Source organism: Selaginella moellendorffii, unplaced genomic scaffold (assembly GCF_000143415.4).
Source record: "Selaginella moellendorffii unplaced genomic scaffold, v1.0 SELMOscaffold_0, whole genome shotgun sequence".
NCBI lineage: Eukaryota > Viridiplantae > Streptophyta > Lycopodiopsida > Selaginellales > Selaginellaceae > Selaginella > Selaginella moellendorffii.
The window spans coordinates 2,460,198-2,484,186 of NW_003314261.1; the positions used below are offsets into that span (position 1 = coordinate 2,460,198).

A 23,989-nucleotide genomic window follows, 5' to 3' on the forward strand; every position below is an offset into this window, starting at 1 on the left:
TTATCCCGCGAGCTTCGGGGAAGGAGCGCGATTTTTCTGCATTTCCTAGCTGCCATTTACAAGACTCCAACGCGATAAGTGACAAATGCGTCTACTACGTACCTTTGAGAAAAGAGAAACGCGCTTCTCGCAGGAGATCGCTCGCCACTCGCCAGGTGGATGATGCAGGCTGATCCTTCGAAGCGGCTTATAACTAGGCAATCACTCCGTCCATCATCAGCTGCACGCTCACAATCACGCAAGAGAGCTTAGAATTCACAGGAGAGGAAAAAAAGAGGGATTTTTCTTGCTTGTCCAAGCAAGAACTTAGCGTGTGTACCTGGAGTGATCGATTCTCTCCCTGGATGCCTTCTCGCAAAGTGAGCGTCGTCTCAACGTTGTATGACGTTCGCGTCCTGCACAGACTGATCGACAAGTTTAGCATGGATCCGCACCAGTACAGCAAGGCGAGCAGCAACTTATCATCATCGCCCGAGATCGCGAATTTCCCACCGCAGCCACAATCGCAGTCGCAGTCGAGCGAGGACGACAGCTTCCCCTTCTACCGCTTGGACATCGGGAGGAAAACGCGGCAGCAGCGTCGATCAAAGCGATTGTTTGAGTGCCAAGTTCTCCAGCAGCAGCCGCCGCCGCTGCAGGACCACCACCTCTACCAAGTCTCCAGCCCCGACGAGGAGGCAACCAACGACGACAGCTTCCAGAGTTCCAAGCGGCGGAAGAAGTTCGTGGGAGTGAGGCAAAGATCTTCCGGTAGGTGGGTTGCTGAAATCAAAGACACCGCTCAGAAAGTCCGACTGTGGCTTGGAACTTACGATAATGCAGAAGATGCCGCTCGCGCTTACGACGAGGCCGCCAGCTTGCTGCGCGGAGCGAACTCCAGGACCAACTTTGCGTCCGCCGGCACGCCTTTCTCTCCGTGCCAAGAGGAGGAGCTCGACGATCACACTCCGGCAATGCTGGAGGCGATTTCCATCTACAACAGCAACCAGGAGTTTACGGTCAGTTCAGGAAATCCTCCACTGACTTCACTGTCAATGACTAAAGTACCTGAGCTCATCGTCGACTGCACAAAGTCGTCGTCGTCGTCGATGCTCGAGAATTGCATCAGCTCCATGAGCATCGCTCCTCAGGAGGAAGAGCTCATCCCGAGTCCGCTCCCGCCGGACGTGGTAGCAGCAGCAGCCTGCTTCCAAGGATTTTTCTCGGTGGCTCAGCAGGAAACTGGAAGCTTGGTGAGCAAGGACGCGGACGACGATGCGATGATACAGATCAGACGCAGGAAGTACGAGCGGCAGTCATCGGCATCACTGTATGCAATGATCGGAGCACACGAACTGCAAGCAACACTGGCAGGAACGTCACCGCTGGTGGACAACAGCAGCATCGACACGACTTGGAGCGTGACTGACAGTAGCAATCTCAATCTTTTCGCTACTCTTCCGGACGAGGTTGACGAGGTAATGGTCAGGCACGAATTACCGGAGGACAGCCTTTGGGACTTTTGAGATTTCTATGACTGACTGATACCATTCTTTCACTCATTCTTTCAATCATTCTTTTTCTGTTAGAATCAACAAGCAAGCAAGCAAGCAATGTGATAAAAACTTTGACATTTGGCAAGCATTGAAAGTTGCAAAGCATAACACGTACCTCAATGAGAGTGCGGAGCAAACAATCCTTGCTCCCTTATCTCCTTGAGCCACAGATTCCAGTGACAGCTCGACTCTAGTGTCGATGCATTGCCTACCACGACGAGCCCTCGCCTTGCTCGAGTTATAGCAACGTTCATCCGTCGAGGATTTGCAACAAATCCCAAGGCACCATGATCGTTAGAACGGACAGTGCAGAAGACAATCACCTAGAGAAACAAGAGTGTAAGCCCAGAGAACAAATTTTGAGGACCGCCTAGTCAATCACCTCTTTTTCCCTGCCTTGAAACCCATCCACGGATTTTATTTCCAGCTTGCTAAAGTCCTCTGACTGCGTAAGAAACAGGTCTTGCAGAAGTTTCACCTGTTGTCACTCATTGTCATGTCCAAAAGTTTTCCAATCTAAAATCTATTTAGTACCTGAGCACTGTAAGGTGCTATGATTCCAATTCCTGCGCATCCGCCTTCAATATCACCACCCGAAACCAAATCTTTCACGGTCTTCACCACCTTTAGAAGATCGTCACTTTGAGAGAGAAGCATAGAGACATCCAACAAGAATGCCAAACCTGGAGTGCCTCTACTTCATTCTGCCATGAGCTATCATGCCGCATAAGCTCCTTGCTATTAGAACAATTCACAAAAGCTAAGGGTTTCTCCACATTCGGCCAGTCGTAGCTATACATATTATCAACGTTAGAGCAGACAAATGTCAAGAAGCACAAGCCATCTTACCCTTTGGGTGCCATGCGCTCAGCAGGTAATGGTTGTGAGAAAAGCTTCCCTTCGTAGAAATTCCTTGACGAGAATCTAGCCAGTGCAGGATGCATTCTGTGCGAGACTTGAATATCAGTTTGGTTGAAACGAGAAACTATATAGAAAACACGACGCTTGCCTGTATTGAGAGTCAAGCAACATTGGGGTCAGTCCACAAGCTTGCATATGCTCGAACAAACTGACTTCAAGGCCACACTGTAAAGATAATCAAGTTTAGAGCAGTCTTGGAACAAACGCGCGAATCACCTTGACGGCCTCCTTCGAGACAACAGTAGGAGGAAGCTGTGCAGGATCTCCAACCAAGACAAAACAATCAGCGCCACTTCTCAACAGTGGAATGAGCGTTGCCGGTTCCGTTGCCTGTATAAGAATATCAACGTAAAACCATTGAAATGTAATTCTTTCACAACGCACCTGGGTTGCTTCATCGATGACGCATGCAGTAAATCGCAGGCCATCCAGGACTGGATCACCTGCACCGATGCATGTTGCTGCTACTACGTCGGCTCTATTCGGAAGAACAAGCTTAGTTCCTGACGAGAATAGCCAAAATTCACAAACCTGGAGATGACTTCTCGACAAGCTCGACCTTCCAACTCAGTTGCTTCCTCCCACAAGGAACCAGGGGTGTCTTTGTTTTTATTTTGCCTCCGAGTTTTCGCCATTTGTTTGATTTCAATAGCTCTCTTCAGAAGCGGATGCACAGATACCCGTGCTTCAAGAGTGACAGCTCTCAGCTCCTCTTTCACCTAAGCTCGACTTTAGAACTTGTTATGCAAGAACTAAAGAATGCTCATCACCTTAACGGGTTGGCCGATTCTTACAGCCGCTAAGCCTTCAGACAAGAGACCTTCGAGCAGGTTGTCAACCGCAATGTTACTGTAACGCGTATGTAAGAATCAAAAATTAAAAAATTAAATAGGAATCATAAGCATAGGACGCACCTGTCGGCACAAGCAAGAACTTTGCCTTGTCCAGATCGACAGTGAATCCTAACAAACTGGACCAGAGTTTTGGTTTTCCCTGTTCCTGGAGGCCCTTGCCACAACGTAACTTTTCGGCACAAGGCAGCTTCGACTGCGGCTTTCTGGCTGGTGTTGAGACCTGTCTCCTTGAGAAGTTTCCGGTACGAGCCTTTGAAAGTCCCCAGCCTGGTACCACTGATGCGATTTGGCAAACCATTTGCTACATGAACGTCGTGAGAAATGTCGTTGCTGCTGCTGGTCAGCGTGCCAAAAAGTGTCTCCGACCTTATTTCTACCTGTCCGGCACCCATTACCAAGCCTTTGACAGCACTGGCAGCCTCATTCCAACTAAAAGCTTCCACTGCGCTCGGAATTTCCTTCTTCTTGGCCATTTCTGGAGGTCGTCCTCTCTCAGTGTGGTAGGACGAGAAGTGCTCAACGGCCAAGACGCAGCGCTCGTGAGACACCGAGTTTGCTGAAATGTCTAGGCGCCATTGACCTCGAGAGCTGATATCCTGTCCAGCGTTTTTCAAAACTGCAACTCGTAGAAACCTGAAGAACGTATTATATTGTAGTTTCAACACGACGGCTTGGATGTCTACCTTTGAGCTCTTTCCATAACCACGCCCTCTACAGGATCTTCATCACCTTCTAAAGGATCTTTCTGGCTAATAGCAACAATGTTTCCCTGAAATCGCAAAAGTCAACTAAAGCCAGACTTGATTGAGGCGAAGCACCTGACTGAACTGATGGTGTCTCGGCAAAAATCCACTCCCGAAGTCCAGGAAGAAACGAAAAATCTGGTGCCTGAAACACATTTGACGGGGGTGTCATAAGAAAAAGTCGCGAGTTTTCGCACCTAAAAAGCATCTTCTCCTTACGCACCGATAGATTGAAAAGCGCGTAGCCTTCGTCTTGGAGCCTCTTCTTCGGCCATACTTTAAGTCTTTGTTTCATCTGCTGCATCTCTTCATTCTGAAAGTTTAAAGCCAAAACGTGATTGTAATAAGAAAGTTTTACAGACAAAGCCCACCATTTCTGCATCTAATGCTTTGGTGAAGCGCGTGCGATAAGATTCCAGTACCAAATGCTTGCGCTGCTGTTTCTCAGCTCTCCGCCTTGTTCCTCCTCCGTTACTAGAAATATTACTCACATGTTTGGTACTCCGCCCGGAATCAAAAGAAGCACTACAATACGAGTCGAGGCGAAGTAGCGACATTGCACAGGAAAGCCGCTATACACCCTAGAACAGGGTGTGAGTTTTATGTTTTCCTGTACAAACACAAACATGAACACGATGTCTTTCGAAAATAATAATGGACGTACCTCCGGTAGTACTATTCCACAAAACTGAGCAGAAACCCGCTCACAATTCTCCTGCCCAGCTCGTTCGGTATGTGCCGGCACAGTCTCCCATCGATGTAGGCAATTGCGCTTGATATAAAAAAGTTGCTTATCGTCCTTTTGAAGCTCGGTCTTGGCAGTTGAGGAGGTTCTTGAGTGACTACCGCTTTAGCAGGTTCAGGAGCTGCTTTCTCTGACCCTCCTTGCAGATGCAACAGCTTTCTTGTGTACTGTCTTAAGCCTCTGATTGCAAAAATCACCAGCAGCTGCTCGGATAATGAGATAACGGCGGGGACAACTTTTCTTTCACTTTCTCCACGCAAAAGTCGCATCGACCTCACTGCGGCTATCGATGCCTCTCCAGCAAGAAGGCCTTCACTGATCAAAAAGTTTTTCACGCACGCGACGATCTCGTTCAGAAGCATGCTGTTCGGTGGCAAATTTTTCAGTATCACCTGCAAAAACCATTACTTTCTCAACAGAGGAATGACTATGCATACCAGGTCTTCCATGACCTTTACTTTGAGATAGTCTTGTTTGAAAAGCGCGTCCAACATTGCTTGAATATATCCTTCAATATAAGCCTGGAAGCAACAACAAACCGTCACAACCCATTATACTCAATAGAAATTTCGGCACCTCATCTGTGCCAACGCTGCGATCTAGTTGGATACGTCTTGTAGAACCGCCTTTTATGACGGCTTTTTGAAGAACGAGTGGCTCCATCGCCACATTAAGAATCCCGCGTCGAAACCCGTTAACCTGCATGCATCGAAACAATGTCAAGTGTGTCTAAAAAAAAGCGTTTGTGTTTACCATGCCATCGAAGCCGTTTGTCTCAGCCCCCTTGAGGACGTTATCCGATAGCTCCGTCACTACAGCGAAAACAATGTTGGATCCTGCCTTCTTCACCTGAAAAGAAAGCTGTGCGTTAAGCAAGGCTGATTTTAAACACGCTTTCATACAGTATTCTCAAGATCCCCAAGGTAGCGGCTGGTCCCTCCCTGTCCTCTCTTTCTCAAGCCTCTACTTAGTAAATTGAACATGCCTGTCAAAATATGCAATTACACATGCAATGTGAGATCAAGATAACGTAGCGTACCCAAAGTAAGTCCCTGTAAATCAATTGATCCATTGGCAGGATCGAAAAACACATCAAGAGAAGAAGCTGCAGAGTCGTCAAAAAGTGATGAAAATCCAGGAGGGAGGAGTTTGCTCCCTCTTGCAATGTAGATGGCTCTCATGGCGTACCTGAAAACAAACATCTCCAGGTTATTCTTCCCATATATTGTTACGTACCATGAATAATGCTGAAAACACTTCATCACGAGCTGCTTAAAAGTCAAAAGAGCATGAGAAAGCAGGACTCCGTTCAGTTCTACAGTAGCTCCTCGAACGGATGGCAACTGCAATACCCTGGATCAACACTAGTTCCTGGTTAAAAAGAAAACCAACCTTTATGACGGTATGGAGCAATGCACGAAATGTTTCTTGAGCTGAGGTATAGTCTGCACGAGGATGACCAGGTACAAAACTTGCAACAATCTGGAAAGGCAAAAAAAAATTTGAATGTGAAACTGTTAAGTGAATTAGACCTTGATCGGATGTATTTCAAATCTCTCGAAGTAGATCTGCAAGCTACTGCCCGTTGTAGAGAGTGAGGTCCGATAGAAAGGCACGAACTTCATTAACGTGTCCTCGTCGATGTTCAAGTCAAAAGCCTGGATATCTAAGTGAATAAACAAGTTATAGCCAGCGATATGGGTTACCTGTATCAATATGGACGCATATTTCGCTTGGATGGGATTAGCTACCAAGTTCGAAAGTACAAAAGCAGCATGCAGCGCAGTCGTCGTACTGTTGAGGCGATCGTGATCGTGAATTCGAAGCATTGCGGCAAAAGGAGCTCCTTGCCATTTCATGTCAGCACCAAGGCTCTGCTTACACAAAAATGTACCAAAGTGGCAACTAAACTCGAAGCTGACACGAACCTGAACTCGAAGTTGACAAATAGCATGGTCCGATGTAACGAATGTTTCAATTGAAGAAGAGGCTAGAATGGCGCATAAAAACGGCGTAAAAGGAGAGCTGCCAGATAGCTCTTCTGCGGTTAAATCTTCGATCCTCTGCAAAAGAGCATTATCCATGGATCGCTAGTTAAAAAGGACAAACCTGCTTTGACGCCTCTAACATGATAACTTTGAAGGTTGGGATTTTCAGTTCCACCTTGCAACGTGGAATGCTCAACTCTGATTCCCAATAGCTCTTCTTTGTGCTGTCCACCTTCTGACATACTCGCAGAACACGCGTTGGTCCATCCGCATACACTTCATACCCCATATCTAGTAAGTCGTCAGGATCATTTCCTCCAGCATTTCCTTGAAATGGAAGCTGCAGCGAGAAACCTTTGCTACGATGAGAAGCGGCAAAAGATTTCCACGCTTTAACTTTGTCAAGGTTTATTTCGCTGCACGCTTGTGTTCCTATCAATGAAAAATCATGAACATTCTCCTACTGAAGCATAAATATATGTTACCTGCTATAGAGACAACAAGCCTATGAGGCAAACTTAAGTCGTCCCACACGTAATCCGCAGATGCCATTGCTGGAAGAGTATCAGGCTCGGGCATGTCCTGCATTGGCACGAGTTAGAATGCTCCTACTAAGATAATCATGCATACCTTCTGGTGAAACGTGATGGAACTTGTATGAAGCCTGTTTTCAATGCGATATGGAACAGCTTCTCTCGAGTGCAATCGGAAATGAATAATCAGCGACGAGTCTTCCTCTTCCACATAAACCACTGCAAATATCCACTTCTTGTCTTCCACAAAACCGGGGCTTGAGCTCCGAAGCTTTAAGAAAAATGACCCAAGTGAGGCAGCACATATGCGACCGGACCATCGCCATCCTGCGTCTTTAAGTCGAAAACGCAAAGACAATGTTGAGCAGTCCAATGGCTTCTCTTCTTTGTCCGAGACGTCCATTTGCTGTGCATGAACAGCTGCGTTGCACATAGGATCGATAGAAACATAATGACTCTCCTCTTCCTGTTCAACGTAGAAAGTTAAATGCAATTTCCAGAACTCACGCACCTCGAGCCCAGCTTGACAAACAAATATTGGCTTGGTAGACTCATTTGCCACGGTATATCTTGCCGCTAGCCTCACTATATGTGACGGGTCAGAATCTTTTTGGGATGGAACGTGTACTCGTATTCCCAACTGAATCTTGTCCAGTAAGTACTCTGTACGTACACCTAAGCTCAATTCTGATGATCCTGAGAGGGCGTTCAAGTCGATCCAAGATGGTTGAGAACTCTCCTCTTGTCTTTTCATCAGAAGATTGCTTGACCTGAGTTATCGAATATTAACAGCCTCAGTATCGTGAGAGAAAATGAACGCAGAACATACTTGGGAAACCAGGACATGAATGAGCCTGGAATTAAGGTATGGGTCGACGTAGATGGTGGCCACTGTAAATTTTGTACCCGCCTTCCTTGCCTGCCTCAAATGTTAAAGGCTGAAGAGAGAAAGTTACACATACCATCTAGAGGGCGCTTTGGCAGCGCAAACAAGAATCGGAACTTGACTATCATTTTGCAACATATATTTGGTAAAAATAACCAGCTGCAAGGACAAGGATGAGATTCAAGACAAAGCGTCAAAGTTTTCAAACCTCCAAAACGCCATCCTCAGCTCTGTAGACTTTCAATGTAGCCAAATGTAAGCCATCTTTAAAAGCAAGCTCGATATCAATATCCTTGACGCTTCCTCCTTTCTTTGCAAGCTCTTGAAAGCGCTTATGACCAGAGCTAATGTCAATTGGATGGCTGACAAATCCGTGGTCATCGACCTTGATGACCAAAAACAACGCATTCAAGTCAGCATACAGCAGCGCTTTCCCACCTCTCCCAGCAACTGAGACTTCGTTCGGGTTACCGTCAAGAGCTTCTTTAGTACCTACACCACGACATGTCAGACGAAATCACAACAATGAAGTGCTTACTATTAATCCGGACGTAGACTCCAGATGATAGAAAATTGTAGATTTTCAGTGTCGGCAAGAGCAGTAGTTCCTGTTGCTCTTGCCATGCAATAAGAGAGCGCTTTTGCTGTTGATCGCCACTTAATCTGGTCACCGGTACCTGTCTTCTTAGCGTTCGAATCAGGAAGTTTACTCCTGCCGTGCTGGTTCCAGAAGCATTGACAGCTTTGCAAAATACAGAGCCGAAGGATGACTCCAGGCTTTTGCTTTTGAGAGTCTTCTTGAAATTATATTGCAGCTTGTCGAACAGTCCCGAAACTCGTACAGCTTTGGCTCCCTTGACGTCTTCTGACCAGTCATACGTTGTTCCATCTGCGACACTTTCTGGTCTTATAGACAACAGAAAATTACCTGCAAAAACTCTCACTAACATAGACAATAAGAATTGCAGTTGTACTTACCAACATTAAACGACAACAAAGCTTTTTTCATCTCCCCTTCCAGATTTAGCGCATCAAATGCACCCATGGAATCGTCAATAATATCTCCATCTTTAAGGCTTACTATCGCTCCACCTTCGCCTTGCTTCGGCCGACGACATCGTAGCTGAAGCACCAAACCCGTAGCGTTGTGAATTTTCACCATGGGAGATACAGTTAAGAAAATCCCGTCCTGAGAAGAACAGTTCAAAGCTTTTGAGCTCGGTTGATGGAAAACTCATGTACCTGGCTTTGTTTAGAAACGTCAATAACAACTATTGGACCAGGCGCATTCACACGAGATCCTGCAGTATAACAAGGTCAGCGTGAAACGAAAATAACTCTAAACTTGCGGACCTTGAAAAGCCTCAAGGCGTGTTCGACCAGCAAAAACACCAGGCTCGCCCAGCGATACGTTCATACTTGAAGACAAACCAGTGCCAGCCTTTTCAAGACTAATAGAAACTGAATGAGAAACCTCCGCAGGAGTTGTACCCCGTCGAGAGCGTACATGTCTTTGAAGAGACAAAGTAAATTCAATAGAACGCTGACACAAACCCACGCATACCTCATCAAGTAAGAACTTGTTTGCCAGGAATTCACTTTTCCTTCTTCCCCTGCGCCGCTTTCACGATCGAAACGGAACAGAACGTTAAGTCCAGTCTGATTCTCGATCTACAGTCAGTCATAAGGAAGTAAGGCATTGCTACAGTCTCCTGTATAATGTTACCTGGCACCTGTTCACCAACACAGGAGAATGCTTTATAGTGTAAGGTCCAGCCAAGTCCATGACACCGATCAGAAATAAGCAAGCATCCAACGAAAGCTCACTCAACAAAACTTCCACCTTCACAAAGATGAAAATGTATCAACCATAAAGACACAAAATCCATAGCCTATCTAGAGGCTTTGTACCTTTTTAAACCGGCAAAACAAAGATACTGGAAACTTCCTTTCATTGCGTGCTAGACGAGAGCTTCCAATAATCTCCATCATGACAGGATTAACGATTGCTAGCCTGAAAAGTGGTGAGTGAGCAAGTATAATTTGCACAAAATATAATCACCATGAACTGGTTTGCGCCTCGTAGTGCTCAATAATAGAACTACATCCACCAATAATCCTAGCCTTTTGGGAAGAGGCTTGTGCCAACCCTTGTACTTCTTCCAGTCGAACTCGAACGAGAGGAAGCAAATGAATAGCTCCGGCTGCTTCATGCAGTAGCGTGACATAAATCGATCCTATGTCGAATCTTACTTCTGGTATAGTAGTAGCACTGGCGACGGCAGCTTTAGCTGTCACATTTTCTTGAACGGTGGTACGCTGTGAAAATAACACAATCGGTTCAGCGACCACCTCTATTTTGAAAGCGTTTCCCGGATAACTGGCAACTACAGGAATTCCGTCAGCCAACGCCAATCCTTGCTTGCTTTTCTGGTTAATCAGATGAACCAAATGGCTGAAGATGCCATTATAAACGTTGATCTCCTCGTCGCTAGATCGATATGGTATACACTGCCAAAGTTCCCAAGGGCTATCATTCGTCGAGGATATCTGAAGCTGCCGTGACCCCTGTTCATAATGAACCCGAAGAGGTACGCCACTAGAAGTTTTGGCATAAAGAGAAACCAAGGAAAACCATTGTATATCCTTGTTCTTCTCGTGAAATTTAACCTGCGTGAAGAGAAAATCAAGATATGATGGAGTGTACAGTTCAAAAAAACCTTAAATAAAGCTCTTTCCCCTGCCACTGAGTAATGCCAAGCACCGCCTAAATGAAACTGGCCTTGAGACGAAGAGTCCTCGACAGAAAGATAAAGATGTTCTTGAGCGTCCTTCAATGCGACAATTGCCCCTGAAATGAAGTATTGAAGCTTATGAGAACAAAACACTAAAGCTTACCATCAAGAATTGTATCACGTAGAATCTTTTCAACGTTTTGTCCACTAGGCTTATGAATATTTGCCGTTTTACTTTTGGATAATGATATATGGCTTAACGGCGTCCCAATGCTTACTAGCATCTGAAAATAAAAGTTGTTAGTGCAAAAGCGGAGTTTCTGTACCTGTAGTTCATAGGTTGTCACTGCAATATTCAATCCACTGACAGCTATCTGTCCTCGCCAAGACTTTTCCCATTTGGGATCCACACCTTTCCTGCATTGTCTATTTAACGTAGCCGAGACCGTCAAGTTATCCAATAAACAGTTCATGTCGGAGGCCTTGTCGTCGTCCTTATATGAAGTATCGCCATGAAAGCTTTCCGTATCACTAGAGCTTTCACCAGTGTCGTTGAAACCAAACTGTGGGACCCGACCATGAGACCTCTCGTTTAGACGTTTCTTGTCAGACCTCAAACTGATCGCCGTGAACTGGCTTACGGCCGCTTTGATCTTGTAAGATCCTTTTGCAGATGTGATATCTGCGTGAGCACCAACCACAAAAAGTACGCCTTCCGCGGTCTCTGCAACATAAAATTTGACTTACAATCACCAGTTAAGAAGAGACTTACGTGTGCCAGCTGCAGAAAGAACCACCGAGAGTCGAGAAACTTTGAAAGACATTAAGCCCTCCACACCAAAGTCCTCTTCCACTTGCAAAAACTCGGGAGGAGTTGATTGTGATCGAGAAGGGGCTACCACCAGCTGTCTTCCTTCAGGAAATGAATACGAACGTTCAAGCTCGCTAGCGCTTGCACTTGCGCCATCAACAGAAGTTATCACCCGTTCAAGCTTTTTCCCGACACATTCAGCATAGCTGGCTACAAAGTTGAGAACATCAACTGTAGCAATAGTCTCGAATATTGCTAGACCGGCCTGCATCAGAAATGGTTAGCTCAGACAGTAAGATAAGTAGTTTACCCGTACCTCTACTTCAACTGACAAGCCGTCATTGAATGTCAATACGACGTGCATGCTCTCTGCTGTCGATGGATGTTGCTTCGCTTTTGCAAGAATTTGCTCCAGATGACAACCTGCTGTGGATATTAATCCCACGTCAATTGTTGTTGAACAGCAAAACTTTTCAACTTCGGCAGCAGAAGCTTCGGATCCGTCGAAAGCAAGAGTAAAATGATCCGCACAAAACGTTTTGAGAGAGGATTTGCACTGTCCCTTCAATACCTGCTCGAAGTTCATATTTGTGGGAACAATGGAGATCTGCATCTTCTGGAACTTCAAGGAAATACCTGTAGAAGACCAGCTACCGGCTGTAAAATCAAGGCATAAGCTGTTTACGGCCAAAATTCCAATTCCCAGGCTCGTTTCTGTATCCCCCGATTGTCGACTGGCTTCCAAGTCGCCAAAATAAACCTTGAAGGTTTGAAGGTTGAAGCTAAGATCGAGCAAAAAGGTTTCATTTGTAGAAATTGCATCATTGTCACTTTCACTCTCGGTAGTCGAATCGTACAGGTGCGAAGCAGCATTCTTAGCAGCCTCGAAGTAACAAATAAGGATCTGCAGAAAAAAAACAGCTTTCTTTCACTTCGATGAGAAACAGGCTTAAAATAGGTACCTGGACAGCAGTTGTCGCTTTGCTGATGTCCAAGCAGACGTCAAAAGACGGTGCTGCCAAGCCAGCCGTCAATGTCACGGACTTGAGAGATTCGAAGAGCGACGTGCAGTTTTCCCTGGATAGAAGACAGACTTAGCAGGATGAAATAACAGAGAGGAAAGGAAAAACCAACATACCTTTGAAATGAAGACTCCACCGTTACGTTCAAAGGCCCAACAAAACTTTCCGACTGCGTGCTGAATCTACTGCCATTTATGTACACAAGTAGGTTGCTTGCAAAACTGTCACGGTCCAAGTCGTCTTTTCGCGTAGGCGGCTGTTCTTGTAAGCGAAGAGGCCTTATCCACTGGTTATGCTCGACCGCAGGCCAAAGTGCGAACTCGATGTAGCCGACGTCTAAAACCAACGGCTTCAATTTCACATTTTGGATTGGCAGCTCAGTTTCCGATACTTCCAACGTCAGTCGAACGTTCTCAACAACGGCCGTGAGTTGCAATCGAGTCTCGGGAACAGCTGAAAAAACCAAGCTTCGGCACAACTCCATCTGTTCCCTATAAACACTATGTGCAGAGGTGCTAGCCTTGTGTATGTCTTTAGATGACGATTGTCCAGAGTGCTCGAGTTTTCTGAGTTCCGTCAAGATCGGAAGAAGCTTGGAAAACATGGCATACCTGAAGCTCATGTCCACTTTTCCTACAGTAACGATCATACTTGTGTCTGGCAGTCGATTGTTTTCCGGCGCAGTTCCATAGAAGACCACCAGGAAAGGCCCCACCAAGCTATCCAAAGATCTCTGTATCTTCTTGTCATCGCTGTAGTGTTTCCACAACTTCGTTTGCCAGTTCCGAGTTTCCTCATAATTTCTGGAGGCGTGCTTCTCTTGAAGACCGACATTGTATTTCTGTAGCGTTCTAGCTGCTTGCTGATGTTCGAAGGGCGAACTTGAAAAGAAAAGAAACCCACTCGATGCTCTGTCATTCCAACGTAGCCTACATTCCGTACTTGTTTCGTATGAAAACTTCCCTCTGCCTTCGATGCTTTTGCTCAGTATTTCTCCGCGTAAGCTACCTAGAACAAGTACTGTTTCCCTCCGATCCTTGTTTGAACGGTAGGCCACGGACATTTTCTTCCATCTGAGGCAAACCGATACGTCTCCAGCACCTACGAATACCAGAGAACCCCGGCTAAAGTCCAACGAAAAATCCTGGCTTTTTCTGTCACTTGTCTGCTGCTCTTCCCATTTTTTCTCAACTGCATCTCTGTCATATCCTACTGCCCTTAGAAACCCGGCCCATTTTCTTTTCAGAAAACCCTGCGAAACATCGTCTTGCTTCACTGCATTGGATTCCTTCAGAAAAACTCGTCTCCGTGCAATACGACGAGCAAGAGCCACTGCTTCAACTGGTAGCTTCTTCTCAAGCTCAGCGACGGATGATGATAACTTCTTAAAATGTTCTGCCCGATCCAGACGTTGAGATTTACTGCACCAGCCAACATTCTGAAGCCAATCACCATAAAGCGAACAGTAACGCCGACGGAGGATACCAGCTTCAAAGCTATCACTTAGTCTTCGTCTTGGAGACTCGCGTAAAACCTTTGACACTGCCCATGCCCAAAGCTCTTTCGCGTTTCTACAACCGGGAGACGATATTCCACCGCTGCTCGAAGCGGACGTAAGCCTCCCTGACGGCCCTTCCAACTCAGCCAGCAGCAGCAAAACTAAATCCAGCTCGCTAGAGTCCAGTCCCCCTACTGCCTCTGGGATACTCACTGTGAGTCCACAGAAAGAATCCTCCCAAACACCAAACGAAAGCCAAACCATCACCATCAACACTGCATTTCCCTCGTCACCCCTGACTTGCTCTTGCCGGCGGCTGTCTCTGAAAGTAAGGCTTACACGCGACGCGCTGCAAGCTTTCGTAGCCTTTTTCCGACTGTATACCACCATGTTGCTCAATGACCCAAACATGCTTCCCTTGAAAAATCCGCTCGGCATTTCTTCTCCGACAACCAGCTGCGTAGACGAAATACAGGCTTCGTAGCCTTGACGAGACCTGAGAGAGATTTTCGCATCGTGTAGCTCGACTTTCACAGCTGAGAGCAAGAACGATATCAGCAAAAGTAGGAAGAAACCAGTGCGGTTTTCCTCCTTTAGTTTTGCTCTCGAGTGCTCGGTAGCACCCTGTGTTGGCCAAGAAAAAAATAGTCACTTTCGATAAAATTGAAAGGTGAAAAATACCTCTGGATCGATTGACGCGAGCTTTTCCAATCGCTGGCGAGCGCCACGATCCGCAATTGTATTTTTCCAATATGAATCCTCAGGATCTCTGTAGAACTTCAATGATTTCTCTATAAAAAAAAAAGCCTATAGCACTGACCGTGCAGAGCATTCGGCATCGAGGCCCTCGATGACAATGGCGATTGCCGGCGACCCGATGAGTGAGAATGCAAGCCTCGCAGACGCAATTGAGGCCCGGTGCAGGACGAGAGGCGAGGATAGCAGCGCCTCGGCATTGACAGCTTCCGGAATCAGCTCAAACTTACCGAGACGGAGCTCCACACCAGACAAGCTCCACGAAATATCCATCGCGCAGTCATCCGCGCCAACAATCCAGCGCCGGAGCGGCCTCAACGCCGCCCGCCGGAGGCGCTCGCGCCAGCGCCATCGCCCCATCACTCCAAAACCCTCACCGGGCGCCCATAAGCCCTAGAAAACGTGGCGCATTGTAAGCATTACATGTGGACTGGAGGAGTCGGACATAGATTTTGACGACAGAGAAGAAAAACAATTCTTGTTTGCTCGCTGGTACCAACGAGAAGAATAACAACCATACAAAAATCATAGACACTATCTCTCTGGTTTGATCATCCATCTAATTCGGCAGCCACGATCTTCCAGTTGCTGATAGCGAGCGTTGATAGAATCGTTCAGCAAGGCATTGCAGAATAGCTTTGCTTTCTTGAGGCAAACACACGAAAGGAGTGCTGCCGCGAGAACTTCGATGGAAACATCCCCGATCTGGACGAGCTTCACGTTTTGCAAGCAGCGAAGATTTCCCAGCATCACGAGTGCAGCGTTGGAGATCCGGCAATACGATAGATTTAGCTGGTAAGAGAAGAAAGACGACCGTATTAAGCTTTTGAGAAGAAAGACTTGGAAGAGTTTGAACCTGTTGGAGATTTGGAAAACAGTGGACGATGGAGGTCATTCCCCGATCGCCAATCCCGCAGTGTTTGAGATCGAGCTCTACAAGGTTCTTGAATTCCGGGAGTTTTTTCTCCAGGCCAACTCCTTTGCAACCCCGGATCTCGAGCTGCTGGAGATGGCTGAGCTGCGAAATGGAGACGATGGAAGCGTCCGTGATGTTTGGACAGTACGAGAGGTTTAGAATTCTCAACTTGCGGCAGCCAGCGGCTATGGACGCAACTCCCGCATCACCAACATTCCCCGACCTGTACGTAGATAAACAAAAAAGTGAGACTTTTATGCTGGCACTCCGGGAAATCCACCTGTATAAATCGAGCTCGATCAAGTCGGAGCAATTCCTTCCAACATGCTCGATGCCATTGTCGCTGACCTTGCAAAACCCGAGCTTGAGAGTCTTCAAAAACTTACACTTCGCAATACATTCCAGTCCTGCATAAAAAAAACCACCTCTTTACTCTCAGCTTTGAGCTACACTCATACCTGCGTCATCGATGTTGCAATCGGTCACGTCCAGTTCTTCCAAGCAGCTACACCGCTCCATCAACAGTGGAATGTTGTTCTCTGTTAGAATGCGGCAAGCTTCGATCTTTAAGCTGACAAGTCCCGCGCTCGACCTTGCGATGTTGCAAGCAGTAATCTCCGTGAGGTCGAGGCAGCAAGTAAGATCAAGCTTCCGGAGGTTTTTGCAGCCATGGAAAATGGAAGCCATGCCAGAATCCGTGACCCCTCTACACTTGCTCAAACTTAAGTCGCTCAGCTGAAGACAGCAAGAGCCCACGAAGCGAAGCCCGTCGCCGGCGATCTCACAGCCAGCCAGCTTAAGTGTTTGGATCTGTGTGAGCTTTCCAACTGCTTCCAAGAGCTGGCCAGTTATCTGCGATCGTTTTTCTCACGAGTATAAGAACCAGACTCTACAGCGAACTTACAGGCGAGCAAAACCCGAGCTTTAGAAACTGCAAGCTTCGCTTCGAGAGAAACGAGATTCCCACATTGGTCACGCTTCTGCAGCAAGAGAGATCCAGCTCCTGAGAAAAAAAAAGCAGACTAAAACGACCGTCTTTTAGAATCGTCGTCGTACATACCAGCAATGATGTACTTGTACGGGTCAATCCCGCGTCTCCAACGTTGGAGCACGCAGCCAGATTCAACACTCTCAGAGACGGCAAGTTTGATAGACACCTGACGCCGTCATCCGTGATCTGAATGAAAGCACGGAAACGGTAAGCAAAAAAAACGAACAGATTTTTTTATCAGATCAACCAAACTCGAAAGACACAAGAATCAAACCAGCAAATGAAAACAAGAAAAAAAAACAGTGAATTTTCTGGTTAGATCAACCACAGTCTATGCTAAAGGAACCAAAGATGACAACACAGGAAAAAAGAAATGAGAGAGAGCTTCCGATACAGACCTCTGTGTAGGAGACGTCGATGGTGGTGAGCTCTTTACAGTTGGAAGCAAGGAAGCAAAGCCCAGCATCCGAAATACCAACACAGCCTTTGAGCACGACGACTTGGAGCTTCTTGCAACCGGCTGCCAGGCATCCCAATCCAGCGTCCGAGATCATGTAACACCCCGTGAGATCGAGCTTTCGCAAGTTTCCCAGCTGACACACGGCCGCCAGCTCCAAGTCTCCAAGGCTGTTACAGCACCGCAAGTCGAGCTCCACCAGCGCGGAGCAGTCCCTCGCGAGAGCAACAATCCCGGCGACCGTGAATCCTCCCATGCGAGCCAGGCCGAGCGATCGTAGGCGCGTCCCAGCGAGCTCCCCGACAAGGGCGAGATCCTCGTCCGTGATCTTGATGCACGAGGACAAGTCGAGGCTCTCGATGCCGGTGTGCCGCGCGAGAGCTCTCGGGAGGAGCTCCGAGTTGAAGAGGCGCATGGTTTTCTGGGACTCGGCCCCGGCCGCGTAGAAGCGCTTGCAAGTGAGACGCCACGATTTCCTGTCCACCACCTCGTCCAGCTTCTCCAGGATCTTGACGAGGAGATGGTTGCTCAAGCTCCAGATGTCGGCCTCGAGTCTCATCTCGGGTTGAGAAAACTTTGGAGATGGAGCGATGCTGGTACAGATCTAGAAAAAACTAAGGAAGCAAATCCAGCTCCAGTTAGCTCGGGATCACGCGCGAGTATAGAAACAGGAACTTACCCGATGGTTTAAAGAGTGTCTCGCCCAACTCGTCAACTTTCTACCGAGATGCTCCAAGAATCACTGAAACCATCTATTCCTTCTTTGATTTCTTGGAGAGAACTGCGAAGAAAGAAGAAACGTAAAGAACTACTTATACGAGTGCAACACACGCGAGAGACAAGAAAAAAAAAGAGAAAACAACGAGAAAAAAATTCGGAGGAGAAGCACACAGCCTACATTTTATTTTAGCCCACGAACTTAAGAACCATCCGGCTAGGCCGAGCAAGAAGAAGAGCTAGCGATGGATCGAATAGATGCCATGATCAAGGAATCCCATTTCGCCCACCTGAGACATCGATCGAAAGGGAAAGAGGAGAGCAAAGCAAATGGATTGATTGGTGAGTGAGCTCGTTGCTCGGCCAGGGCGCAACCGAGGAAGAAAGCATCCACAACCATCCCTAAAGCCCCAAACGCGGGCAACCGTCGGATGGGGCGCATCCCACGGCCACGGTCCGCCTGCGCAGGCGCAAAGCTCGTACATGGTGGAGGCCTATGGCTCGCCTTCCTCGCTCGCGTCCTTCTTTCTCCAAAAGCAACTCGGGGGAGTAAACCACTCTTTAAAAATGGCTTAGTTAACTCAATGACTTGTGTTTCATGACAACGACCTACTTAAGAAGAGTATTCCTGCCAGTACCCGACGTGTACGTTGGCATTGGCATTTCTGCCAATTTGCCGTTACATTTGACTCTGGCTTTTTACACGTTTTTGAAATCTTTATATAAAACACAAAAGGTGGACTGAAATTATCCAAATTCCAACGTAGTGGCATTTGGGAGATCTCACCGTTTGATTGAATACGGTAAATGCCCAGAAATGTCATCTGGAAGATGCAAAGTATATCTTTGACTCTAAGTTTCTCCAAGACACTATGTCACACACCATCATGTTGGTCGCGTATGGAAGCCACAAGAAACCCGATAAGGCAAGACGGATATTTGAGAAGAGATGTAGTTCTCTGGAAAAGCATTATTCGCGCACTTGCCGGAAGCAGGCATCTGGAAGACGTAAAAGCCATGTTTGGGAAAATGCCTAGGCCTGACGTGGTGTCTTGATTCAAGTGTAAGCGGCGAACGGGCGGCTGAAAGAAGCCAAGGAGTACTTTCACAAGATGCCCGACAGGAACGTTGTTTCCTGGTCGAGATCCCAATCCCTTCCTGTGGCAGCGGCAATGATCCGCCGCAGCAAAATTTCCCTTCGCCCTTCTTGATGGCGAGGAATGGGACTTCCTCTGCGGCAAAAGAAGATGTTTGATCGAATGCTTACGTCCAAGTAGCGAAGATTCATGGAGCACAAGAAATGTTTGATGCGATGCCGGAGAAGACCGAGGCGAGCTGGAATTTTTTTTCTCGCTAGCTTGTCATGTGGATCAAGGAAAGAACTTGTTCGGTAAAACTCTCGTTTCTCGGCTTTCGCTTTGCTCAGAGCAGCGAGGAGGAGGAAGCTAGAAACGCGAGCAAATGCCGGGCCGCAAACACGATGATCACGGCCTACTCGATGAATGGAAACTTGTGAGAGGCTGCCGCTCCAGAGCTCTTCCAAGCCATGGCTCACAAGGTGGTGGTGGCTTGAACGCTGATGACACGGCCTACGAATGCTCGCATAGCCGGTAATGAAAGCATTCCACGATATCAAGTCCCTGTGGCAAACATTTTTTGGGCTCGATCCATATCGCCCACCTTTCAAAACGCGCGAAAGATCTTTGGCAAGCGTCCATGAAAGCTTACTCAAATAAACAAGTTGCCAGAGATTTCCGCGATAATTACACGCTCCCGCAAAACGAAACAGAGAGCTGGAACAAGCAAAGTTTACTTTTCCGCCAGACATGGTTTCCAGAAACATTATGATGCTACTATTGGAAAATGGATCTGGACAGGCCGGGGATTGAACCCAAGACCTCCTACACCAGGTGCTTGCCCTGGTTGTGTATGTGTGCAGCTTAGTTCTAACAGCTACGTCCAAGGCGGTCGTCTCGGAGAGGCAGAGTATATCTTCCAGAGCTCTCCAGAGATTGACAAGTTCTCATGAAACACTGCAACTCTTGAGAGGAATTGAGTTTGCATCTTCCAGATGACCTTGCTGGGCATTTTATCAAACGGTGGTAGGAACTTCGATCATCCTCTTGGCCTGGAGAAGGATCAAACGCTTGGGTTACTGGCAAGCCAATGAGCATCAAGTATTTGCTCAATGGTATGCTCCTTATGTCATGGCTGGATCGTGCTGGGGTCGAGGATAGAATCAATCAGGCCTCTCCCAGATCATTAACGTACCCAACTTTGTCAAAAGATCCCGAGATGTAACTGCAGGTGCACTAAAGTCGATAGCATTGCTGATATTGAGGGAAGATTCCTAGTGACGCAGATGAAGTATGCAAGAGCATCAAAGTCGATAGCATTGGACACTGTCGAGGAAGAAAAAATGAAAGTGACAATTACCAGACGGTAGTTTTCACGGGAGAGGCCTTTGAAACACCGTTGCAGTTGGTTGCCACTGCAGGACTTCGCCATGAAAGCAACAGGGAGAACGCACTGCTACTTAATACACGGGAGGAAGTGCTTATAATCACGGGGCTGACGTGAAGTGTCTCGGGCAAGCAGGAAAGGCAAAGTTTCTGCCATGTCAAAGTTTCTGCTCTGCAGCTTCCAACACACTGGCATCAGTGGAATCTTCAAGTCCGGCCAGTTATTTGGAAGCAATCTCAAGACCAACGCACAAATCCGGAAAGGAAGCTTAAGTAAGTTGGGCATTTTTCTTTCAAGTTTCGCACTAAACTGGCCTATTAGTGCAGCTCCCTCGATTAGGATTACCTGCTGTGCTTCCAACCCATTGAACTTTGGAAACACGAAGCCTGCTGAGGCTCCAGTAAGTCGAAGCACCATCTTTCCAAGCTTGTGGAGCTCATTTCTTCCTACTTGTTCGCAGGAGAAGCGGCAAAGGAAGCAACAGCCATACCAAGGCATTCTTCACGTCCCTGACGATCGCATCGAGGAGCTTGATTACAGAGAAACGTCGTTGCTCGTCGAGGAGGTAAAGGGATGGCAGATGAAACTCGCGAGTGGCAAGGGGGAAATCAGTCCTTCGGCTTACGACACTGCTTGGGTGGCTCGAATAGCGTCCGAGTGCGACTCCTCCCTTCCCGAGTTCCCGGAGGCCCTGGAGTGGATCATCAACAGTCAACTTCCTGATGGATCATGGGGTGATGATCGTCACTTGCAACTCTATGACAGAGTATTATCCACGCTCTCATGCCTGGTCACGCTCAAGACCTGGGACATCGGGCACAACAGCATTGCGCAAGGTGTGCTTCTACAACTTTTCTTTTCTGATCTTCTGGTTATTACATCTAATCGCCTCTGATTCTTGATCACAGGCACGAAGTTTTTGCGTGAAAACATGATCAAGCTCAAGCAAGACGATGGAGATCTCTTGTCAGGTTTCGAGGTGACGTTCCCAATGATGCTCCACGAAGCCAAGAAGCTGGGCCTTGATCTTCCGCACGAGACAGAGTTCACAAGGCTGCTGGAGATTTCCACCAAGAAGAAATTGGCCAAGTATGTGTTGAAGTTGTTTGGGGATTCCTTTGGATAAACTCCATTCCGCTCCCACGACGTTGCTATACTCTTTGGAAGGCCTTCAAGACCTTGAGATCGACTGGCAGGAGATCCTCAAGCTCCAGTCTAAAGATGGATCCTTTTTGAGCTCGCCTTCGTCAACAGCATGTGTTTACTTGAAGACCAAGGACAGGAAATCGTTGCAATATGCTATGCAAGTTCAAAACTATGCTGGTAAATTGGCTGTCTTCTTCAACCCTTCGTGCTAATCGACTTTATTTTTGCAGTTCCTTGTCATTACCCCATTGATCTTTTCGAAAGTTTATGGGTGGTCGACACCATTGAGCGGCTGGGGATTGACGTCTTCTTCAGAGATGAGATCAAAGCCGTCCTCGACTACGTGTACAGGTACAATGCCTTGGTACTTATAATACTTACGAAGCTCTTCTTTTTGTGTTTGTATCAGCTTTTGGACTAACGAAGGAATCGGATGGGGATCTACATGCTTAGTCAATGACATAGACGACACAGCAATGGCATTCCGTATCCTTCGAATGCATGGATACAATGTATCTCCAGGTAAAAATAGTTTTGTGGTGGAAGAATCTGTAATTCACTAAAGTATGAAACTCCCTACAGATGCATTTGACCAGTTCTGGCTGCCTAGAGACAAGTTTTGCTGCTTTGTTGGCGAATTGTCACACGGGGTCTCTGAAATGCTCAACTTGCATCGGGCTTCCCAGGTTGATTTCCCAAACGAAACGATTCTTACAAAGACTTTCAAGTACTCCCACGATTATCTGCTGAACGTTGAGACCGCTCACATGGATAAATGGGGCAATGAAGAAAAACCTCATGGGAGAAGTAATGAGATTCAGGTAGCTTGGAAACTTATGTGTCTGTTGTTTCTACAGGTGATATTCGAGCTAGCAAATCCATTCCATGACTGCTTGCCAAGGATTTATAATAATGCTTATATCAAGCACTATGGAATAGATGATCCTTGGATTGGTAAGATTATTTATCGGTAAGTGACATTTATATAAACCCTTGTTTATCTATCTCTCACCATCTCTCTTTTGTTTAAGGTTGCCTCTAGTGAATAACAAAGTGTTACTAGAGCTTGCAAATTGGTATTCTCAACAATGTCAATCCTATCAATCTTCTGAGCTAATAGAATTGACCAAGTAAGCTAAAACAAATTTCCTAGACTAATGAATGATTCTAATATACGAATTTGATGTGTTTTTTATTTAGCTGGTGTCATTCATTGCACTTTGAATATATCCTGTCTACCAGATCAAAAGAAAATATCAATATGGTCCCTTATATTTATTATTTAATTTATGGAACTTAGAATTTAGCCAGTTGAGAATTTTCTTTACAAAGGCATGTTGTATGGGCATGTTAATTGATGATATCCTAGATAGTGCAACAAGCATTGAAGTGATCAATTCTGTCCAAAATGTGATTGAAAGGTTGTATGCATTAACATTTTAAAAATTTTACTGACACTTTCACTTATCCAGGTGGGATATATCTCTATCGCAAAAACTTCCTCTAAAATATAAGATCCATGTTCAAGAATTATATAATACCATTCTTGTTATGACTGAAACAGCTTCCAAAATACATCAAATTTTATCTTCAAAATTCATCCACAATTATCTTTCAAAAATTGTAAGCATTTCTACTTTATTTTCCTATGACTTCATAGTGTTGTTTTTTATACTAGTACACGGATCTTATAAAATCCAGAATTTCTGCTCACTGCAGAATTCAAGGATATATTCCAAGTTTTAAAGAATACATGCAAAATGCTGAAGTTAGCATTTCCATTGGGAGTCCTGTACTTATGAGTATATTATTTTGTGGTGAGCCTCTGACAGAAGAGCTATTAAACACTATTCATGATAGCAAGCCTCTCAAACTTAATAATATAATATTTAGGCTTTGCAATGATAATATAAAAGGTAATATCTATATTTAAATTTATATACAGATCACTAAATGTGTAATTTTTTTATTGATATGAAGCATGGACAACTAGCACAAGGAGTTTGGTGTTATCATCCAGGTGAAACTGAAGAAGATGCTTTATCATATCTACAAAGTTTACTTGAGAAAAACAAAAAATAACTCAATGAAAGTTATTTCATCACTCATGACAAAGATTTACCCAAAAATGTCAAAAAGTGAAATTTTGAGATGGTGCGGATGGCTAATCACCTACAATAAAACAAGACATGAGGATTTAGTATTGAAAAAATTACAAAGTTTTCTACATCAGCTAAAAACATTAGAAGGTTAACTTTGGTCGATTTATACA

The 23,989-nt window shown here is 46.1% G+C and overlaps 4 protein-coding genes and 1 pseudogene across 8 annotated transcripts; 2 read left to right on the top strand and 3 right to left on the bottom strand.

Moving 5' to 3' along the window:
• Positions 1-232: 232 nt before the first annotated feature.
• LOC112344318 (ethylene-responsive transcription factor RAP2-11-like) lies at positions 233-1,627 on the top strand. Its single transcript, XM_024668778.1, has one exon. It carries the CDS (start codon positions 345-347, stop codon positions 1,503-1,505), a length of 1,161 nt encoding a protein of 386 aa, XP_024524546.1. The 5' UTR covers positions 233-344; the 3' UTR covers positions 1,506-1,627.
• LOC112344312 (regulator of nonsense transcripts 1-like) lies at positions 1,601-4,437 on the bottom strand. Its single transcript, XM_024668770.1, has 15 exons — positions 4,425-4,437; positions 4,277-4,366; positions 4,129-4,198; positions 3,994-4,079; positions 3,371-3,943; positions 3,227-3,305; positions 2,988-3,175; positions 2,841-2,934; positions 2,673-2,786; positions 2,545-2,621; positions 2,385-2,480; positions 2,219-2,327; positions 2,070-2,159; positions 1,918-2,013; positions 1,601-1,858 (listed from the first exon to the last, which is right to left on the bottom strand). The coding sequence occupies exons 4-15, from the start codon at positions 4,008-4,010 to the stop codon at positions 1,652-1,654; spliced, it is 1,740 nt and encodes a 579-aa protein (XP_024524538.1). The 5' UTR covers positions 4,011-4,079; positions 4,129-4,198; positions 4,277-4,366; positions 4,425-4,437; the 3' UTR covers positions 1,601-1,651.
• Positions 4,438-4,553: 116 nt separating this feature from the next.
• LOC112344305 lies at positions 4,554-15,398 on the bottom strand. 3 transcript variants are annotated; one of them, XM_024668761.1, is made up of 36 exons: positions 15,092-15,398; positions 14,953-15,040; positions 12,890-14,895; positions 12,714-12,828; positions 12,068-12,655; positions 11,713-12,016; positions 11,267-11,664; positions 11,104-11,224; positions 10,926-11,056; positions 10,268-10,875; positions 10,117-10,219; positions 9,932-10,048; positions 9,770-9,876; positions 9,559-9,716; positions 9,448-9,506; positions 9,184-9,394; positions 8,744-9,133; positions 8,414-8,697; positions 8,282-8,364; positions 8,149-8,238; positions 7,831-8,089; positions 7,417-7,785; positions 7,272-7,368; positions 6,908-7,218; positions 6,727-6,861; positions 6,505-6,672; positions 6,331-6,456; positions 6,191-6,280; positions 6,035-6,141; positions 5,838-5,986; positions 5,701-5,783; positions 5,552-5,647; positions 5,375-5,497; positions 5,236-5,319; positions 4,718-5,190; positions 4,554-4,663 (listed from the first exon to the last, which is right to left on the bottom strand). In XM_024668761.1, the coding sequence occupies exons 1-35, from the start codon at positions 15,385-15,387 to the stop codon at positions 4,729-4,731; spliced, it is 8,916 nt and encodes a 2,971-aa protein (XP_024524529.1). In that variant the 5' UTR covers positions 15,388-15,398; the 3' UTR covers positions 4,554-4,663; positions 4,718-4,728. The 3 variants fall into 3 exon arrangements, with proteins under 3 accessions (XP_024524529.1, XP_024524520.1, XP_024524525.1); XM_024668752.1 differs by having other exon boundaries at positions 8,744-9,148; XM_024668757.1 differs by lacking the exon at positions 4,554-4,663 and having other exon boundaries at positions 4,717-5,190; positions 8,744-9,148.
• An 86-nt stretch (positions 15,399-15,484) lies between these two features.
• LOC9662956 (F-box/LRR-repeat protein 3) lies at positions 15,485-18,679 on the bottom strand. Of its 3 annotated transcripts, XM_024676907.1 has the most exons (9): positions 18,290-18,678; positions 18,071-18,172; positions 17,333-18,005; positions 17,004-17,120; positions 16,848-16,946; positions 16,402-16,795; positions 16,224-16,350; positions 15,884-16,166; positions 15,485-15,819 (listed from the first exon to the last, which is right to left on the bottom strand). In XM_024676907.1, exons 3-9 carry the CDS (start codon positions 17,948-17,950, stop codon positions 15,562-15,564), a joined length of 1,896 nt encoding a protein of 631 aa, XP_024532675.1. In that variant the 5' UTR covers positions 17,951-18,005; positions 18,071-18,172; positions 18,290-18,678; the 3' UTR covers positions 15,485-15,561. The 3 variants fall into 3 exon arrangements, with proteins under 3 accessions (XP_024532675.1, XP_024532680.1, XP_024532670.1); XM_024676912.1 differs by having other exon boundaries at positions 17,333-17,995; positions 18,071-18,679; XM_024676902.1 differs by having other exon boundaries at positions 18,071-18,678.
• A 2,046-nt stretch (positions 18,680-20,725) lies between these two features.
• LOC9641729 lies at positions 20,726-23,971 on the top strand (annotated as a pseudogene).
• The last annotated feature ends 18 nt before the right edge of the window (positions 23,972-23,989 follow it).